This window comes from Oncorhynchus gorbuscha, unplaced genomic scaffold, assembly GCF_021184085.1.
Source record: "Oncorhynchus gorbuscha isolate QuinsamMale2020 ecotype Even-year unplaced genomic scaffold, OgorEven_v1.0 Un_scaffold_691, whole genome shotgun sequence".
In the NCBI taxonomy this organism is placed as follows: Eukaryota; Metazoa; Chordata; class Actinopteri; order Salmoniformes; family Salmonidae; genus Oncorhynchus; species Oncorhynchus gorbuscha.
This window is the reverse complement of record NW_025745766.1, coordinates 321046-328053: the sequence shown is the minus strand read 5'-3', so window position 1 is coordinate 328053 and position 7008 is coordinate 321046. Positions and strand designations below refer to the sequence as shown.

Here is a 7008-nt window from a genome sequence, read left to right as displayed (position 1 = left end):
CCACCATGCTTCACAGTAGGGATCCTGACTAGTGTTGATCACATTATGTTAATTTAATCAGAGTTTTAGAAATGTAATTATTTGAGTGAGGAAAAGTGTCTACAACACACACATGTAGATATTTAATCACAATCTAAGTGAAATTCTAACTATGTTTCAATTTGAATTCTTTGCCATTTAAATTCTTTCGGAGCAGGTTTACATATTGAGTGATTTCTAGATGCGTGTAGCACACGGAACGTTTTGAATGGCTTTTGTTTCCTTTGTTGGTGGGTGAAATAATAATGCGGCACCGCCTGTAATTCTGTACGTCTAGTGTTATTTCTGAACGGCTGATATTTTGAGACAATCTGCGCGTCGTCGTTGTAAGCTCAGAGTGAATGAAATGCGTGTTTATGTTATTAGACTGTATTGTGTTGGAAGTGTTTCATTTAAATGTGCCTCGTTTAGCTAGCGTCGTTGTTAGTGAGTTAGTTAGTTATTTAGTTAGTTAGTTAGTCTGCCCCTGGACCTGGCCAAGTCATTCATTATCAGAGTAGCTAGCATCAAGCTAGCTGTTTCTAGCAGGTTCCCTCCCACCCATTCAGTTACGTTTGTCAGCAGTTCCCACCGTAGAGAAAAGGCTAGTTTATTTGACCAAATGAAAACATGTTTACCAGACACACGTCTTGGCAGCATTTTCATTGACAACTTCTGGCTAGAAAAGTTAGCTAACTACCACTGGGAAAGGCGAGTGACCGCTAACAGTTATAAGTAACGTTGGCTGCTATAACTGCAGGGCATAACAACATACATTTTTAGCCACACCGACCAAGAAGATTGTGTTTCTAAGAACCATTTATGATGTCTCTTGTTGACATAATGAATACAGGGTCGTCAACACACCTTGGTCGGTCGCTATGGCGACGTCACTTGGTGCTTTTCCCAGCTATGAGGCGGATTGCTGCTACAACAGCTCACTGTGATGCTGGAGAGGACACTTTGCTGAGCTGCAGATGGCCTCTGGCTGAGGGTTGCTGTTGGCCTCGTCTTTTAGTTCTGTGTTCCCGGGACAGGCTGTGTTTTACCTGTCTAACAGATAACACGGCTGTATTTCACCTGTCTAACAGATAACAGAGACAGACTTTATTTCACCTGAAATACAGCCCATTTGGTAGTTTAAGCTCTTAAAAGTGTGTGTGTGTGTGTGTGTGTGTGTGTGTGTGTGTGTGTGTGTGTGTGTGTGTGTGTGTGTGTGTGTGTGTGTGTGTGTGTGTGTGTGTGTGTGTGTGTGACCTGTGTGCTTGCGACAAATGTATATATGCACCTGTGTGTCAGTTTGTGCTTGCAACGCGTGTGTGTGTGTGTGTGTTCCCCAGGTGTGCTGCAGGCAGGTAGATGACATGCAGGGTGAGCCATGGACCAGATCACCTTCCATTATGACACGGTGCTGTCTGACGTTCACCTGTTGCTGCCCAACTCTCGCCACCTCATGGCACGCCTCAACCGCGTAGGACAACCAGGTACTGGAGGGGTGTGGGTGTGTGAAATGACACAAAATTAAATTATGAAAATGTTTTAATTTAGTTTCAATGTAGGTCTTTCCTGAATGTGAACGGAACTGTGTCCCAATCCTCTATAGCTGTGTTTACACAGGAAGCACAGTTCTGGTAGTTTCCCCCCCCAATAATTGGTCTTTTTACCAATCACATCAGATCTTTTCACGTCAGATCTGTTTCAGAGCTGATCTGATTGGTCAAAATAGCAATGAGTGAAAACAAGATCAGAATTGGGGTGCCTGTCTAAACGCAGCCTGTGTGTTTAGTTTTCATCTCCCGGTTCAGAATCCTGTGGGACGGAACGAAGCAGCGCACCTGTGACCTCGGTTCCCCCTGCGGAGGGGAAGAGTTAGACCGCAACACCCAGGAGGAGAGTGGAAGGGGAGATGCTAAGGAGAGTGAGACTGGGGCTGACGGAGGAGTGGACAGGGATGAGGACGGAGGGGCTGACGGAGGAGTGGACAGGGATGAGGACGGAGGGGCTGACGGAGGAGTGGACAGGGATGAGGACGGAGGGGTAGACAGGGATGAGGACGGAGGGGTAGAACCACCCCTGGATGAAGATGGAGATTTAGAGGTACCACGCAGGTCAGTCAAACAGTCAAACCTTCCCTGCTACATCTCACCTCCACATCACCACAGTTATTACAGTCAAACCTTCCCTTCTACATCTCACCTCCACATCACCACAGTTATTACAGTCAAACCTTCCCTTCTACATCTCACCTCCACATCACCACAGTTATTACAGTCAAACCTTCTCTTCTACATCTCACCTCCACATCACCACAGTTATTACAGTCAAACCTTCCCTTCTACATCTCACCTCCACATCACCACAGTTATTACAGTCAAACCTTCCCTTCTACATCTCACCTCCACATCACCACAGTTATTACAGTCAAACCTTCCCTTCTACATCTCACCTCCACATCACCACAGTTATTACAGTCAAACCTTCCCTTCTACATCTCACCTCCACATCACCACAGTTATTACAGTCAAACCTTCCCTTCTACATCTCACCTCCACATCACCACAGTTATTACAGTCAAACCTTCCCTTCTACATCTCACCTCCACATCACCACAGTTATTACAGTCAAACCTTCCCTTCTACATCTCACCTCCACATCACCACAGTTATTACAGTCAAACCTTCTCTTCTACATCTCACCTCCACATCACCACAGTTATTACAGTCAAACCTTCCCTTCTACATCTCACCTCCACATCACCACAGTTATTACAGTCAAACCTTCTCTTCTACATCTCACCTCCACATCACCACAGTTATTACAGTCAAACCTTCCCTTCTACATCTCACCTCCACATCACCACAGTTATTACAGTCAAACCTTCTCTTCTACATCTCACCTCCACATCACCACAGTTATTACAGTCAAACCTTCCCTTCTACATCTCACCTCCACATCACCACAGTTATTACATTCAAACCTTCCCTTCTACATCTCACCTCCACATCACCACAGTTATTACAGTCAAACCTTCCCTTCTACATCTCACCTCCACATCACCACAGTTATTACAGTCAAACCTTCCCTTCTACATCTCACCTCCACATCACCACAGTTATTACAGTCAAACCTTCCCTTCTACATCTCACCTCCACATCACCACAGTTATTACAGTCAAACCTTCCCTTCTACATCTCACCTCCACATCACCACAGTTATTACAGTCAAACCTTCCCTTCTACATCTCACCTCCACATCACCACAGTTATTACAGTCAAACCTTCCCTTCTACATCTCACCTCCACATCACCACAGTTATTACAGTCAAACCTTCCCTTCTACATCTCACCTCCACATCACCACAGTTATTACAGTCAAACCTTCCCTTCTACATCTCACCTCCACATCACCACAGTTATTACAGTCAAACCTTCCCTTCTACATCTCACCTCCACATCACCACAGTTATTACAGTCAAACCTTCCCTTCTACATCTCACCTCCACATCACCACAGTTATTACAGTCAAACCTTCCCTTCTACATCTCACCTCCACATCACCACAGTTATTACAGTCAAACCTTCCCTTCTACATCTCACCTCCACATCACCACAGTTATTACAGTCAAACCTTCCCTTCTACATCTCACCTCCACATCACCACAGTTATTACAGTCAAACCTTCCCTTCTACATCTCACCTCCACATCACCACAGTTATTACTGTCAAACCTTCCCTCTGTGTTGTACTGCCTTCATTTGATTGTTGTCCTGTAGATGTTTTATGGCCAGTGGGTCAATAGAATGGTAGAATACACCAAGGTCCAATATACAAATGTGGTTGTGCATCGGCAGGGTTTCTGTTCTTATGACAGCCACTGACAGTCACTCAATTATCTCTCTCGGCATTATTTAGAAATGTGGTTGTACATCAGCAGTGTTTCTCTTCTTATGACAGTCACTCAATTATCTCTCTCAGCATTATTTGGTACTTGTTTTTTTATATTGGTGAGTTAGTTATATTGGTGAGTTAGTTATATTGGTCAGTTAGTTATATTGGTCAGTTAGTTATATTGGTCAGTTAGTTATATTGGTCAGTTAGTTATATTGGTCAGTTAGTTATATCGGTCAGTTAGTTATATTGGTCAGTTAGTTATATTGGTCAGTTAGTTATATTGGTCAGTTAGTTATATTGGTGAGTTAGTTATATTGGTGAGTTAGTTATATTGGTGAGTTAGTTATATTGGTGAGTTAGTTATATTGGTCAGTTAGTTATATTGGTCAGTTAGTTATATTGGTCAGTTAGTTATATTGGTGAGTTAGTTATATTGGTCAGTTAGTTATATTGGTCAGTTAGTTATATTGGTCAGTTAGTTATATTGGTGAGTTAGTTATATTGGTGAGTTAGTTATATTGGTGAGTTAGTTATATCAGTTAGTTATATCGGTCAGTTAGTTATATTGGTGAGTTAGTTATATTGGTGAGTTAGTTATATTGGTCAGTTAGTTATATTGGTCAGTTAGTTATATTGGTGAGTTAGTTATATTGGTGAGTTAGTTATATCGGTGAGTTAGTTATATCGGTGAGTTAGTTATATCGGTGAGTTAGTTATATTGGTCAGTTAGTTATATTGGTCAGTTAGTTATATTGGTCAGTTAGTTATATTGGTGAGTTAGTTATATTGGTCAGTTAGTTATATTGGTCAGTTAGTTATATTGGTCAGTTAGTTATATTGGTGAGTTAGTTATATTGGTGAGTTAGTTATATTGGTCAGTTAGTTATATTGGTCAGTTAGTCTAGCGGCCAGCTTTGTAAACTTGTAGTATATCAATGGTTGAATTGCCGACCGAGGAGCCCGCATTGATTTTGTTCGTCAATCTCACTCAGATATCATATTAAAAACAGTAGACAGTTCTCTCTACCCTGTAGCAGAATGTGTAGAATTGCAGCAAAGTAGTAATAAAATAAACAGCTAAATCTCTCCGCCACTTTTTTATGGCCCATTTCCCATCAGTTTCCCATCCCTGTTCCAGACTATTGTAGGTGTTATACCTGTCAGTCTGAGATAGAGACATGACTAACTAACTATTGTAGATGTTATACCTGTCAGTCTGAGATAGAGACATGACTAACTATTGTAGATGTTATACCTGTCAGTCTGAGATAGAGACATGACTAACTAACTATAGTAGATGTTATACCTGTCAGTCTGAGATAGAGACATGACTAACTATTGTAGATGTTATACCTGTCAGTCTGAGATAGAGACATGACTAACTATTGTAGATGTTATACCTGTCAGTCTGAGATAGAGACATGACTAACTAACTATTGTAGATGTTATACCTGTCAGTCTGAGATAGAGACATGACTAACTATTGTAGATGTTATACCTGTCAGTCTGAGATAGAGACATGACTAACTATTGTAGATGTTATACCTGTCAGTCTGAGATAGAGACATTACTAACTATTGTAGATGTTATACCTGTCAGTCTGAGATAGAGACATGACTAACTATTGTAGATGTTATACCTGTCAGTCTGAGATAGACATTACTAACTATTGTAGATGTTATACCTGTCAGTCTGAGATAGAGACATTACTAACTATTGTAGATGTTATACCTGTCAGTCTGAGATAGAGACATGACTAACTATTGTAGATGTTATACCTGTCAGTCTGAGATAGAGACATTACTAACTATTGTAGATGTTATACCTGTCAGTCTGAGATAGAGACATGACTAACTATTGTAGATGTTATACCTGTCAGTCTGAGATAGAGACATGACTAACTAACTATAGTAGATGTTATACCTGTCAGTCTGAGACAGAGACATTACTAACTAACTATTGTAGATGTTATACCTGTCAGTCTGAGATAGAGACATGACTAACTAACTATTGTAGATGTTATACCTGTCAGTCTGAGACAGAGACATTACTAACTAACTATTGTAGATGTTATACCTGTCAGTCTGAGATAGAGACATGACTAACTAACTATAGTAGATGTTATACCTGTCAGTCTGAGATAGAGACATGACTAACTATTGTAGATGTTATACCTGTCAGTCTGAGATAGAGACATGACTAACTATTGTAGATGTTATACCTGTCAGTCTGAGATAGAGACATGACTAACTATTGTAGATGTTATACCTGTCAGTCTGAGATAGAGACATGACTAACTATAGTAGATGTTATACCTGTTAGTCTGAGATAGAGACATTACTAACTATTGTAGATGTTATACCTGTCAGTCTGAGATAGAGACATGACTAACTATTGTAGATGTTATACCTGTTAGTCTGAGATAGAGACATGACTAACTATTGTAGATGTTATACCTGTCAGTCTGAGATAGAGACATGACTAACTAACTATTGTAGATGTTATACCTGTCAGTCTGAGATAGAGACATGACTAACTATTGTAGATGTTATACCTGTCAGTCTGAGATAGAGACATGACTAACTATTGTAGATGTTATACCTGTCAGTCTGAGATAGAGACATTACTAACTATTGTAGATGTTATACCTGTCAGTCTGAGATAGAGACATGACTAACTATTGTAGATGTTATACCTGTCAGTCTGAGATAGAGACATTACTAACTATTGTAGATGTTATACCTGTCAGTCTGAGATAGAGACATGACTAACTAACTATTGTAGATGTTATACCTGTCAGTCTGAGATAGAGACATGACTAACTAACTATTGTAGATGTTATACCTGTCAGTCTGAGATAGAGACATTACTAACTAACTATTGTAGATGTTATACCTGTCAGTCTGAGATAGAGACATTACTAACTATTGTAGATGTTATACCTGTCAGTCTGAGATAGAGACATGACTAACTATTGTAGATGTTATACCTGTCAGTCTGAGATAGAGACATGACTAACTAACTATTGTAGATGTTATACCTGTCAGTCTGAGATAGAGACATGACTAACTATTGTAGATGTTATACCTGTCAGTCTGAG

General features: G+C 40.3%; 1 protein-coding gene across 1 annotated transcript in view; it reads left to right on the top strand.

The window, feature by feature from the left end:
* Window positions 1–1358: 1358 nt before the first annotated feature.
* LOC124019827 (methyltransferase-like protein 22) overlaps window positions 1359–7008 on the top strand; it is a 26175-nt gene continuing 20525 nt past the window's right edge. Inside the window, exons 1-2 of the mRNA XM_046335261.1 lie at window positions 1359–1502; window positions 1805–2126. Coding sequence (XP_046191217.1) covers window positions 1397–1502; window positions 1805–2126 — 428 coding nt within the window. The 5' untranslated portion in view covers window positions 1359–1396. The remainder of the gene's footprint in view (window positions 1503–1804; window positions 2127–7008) is intronic.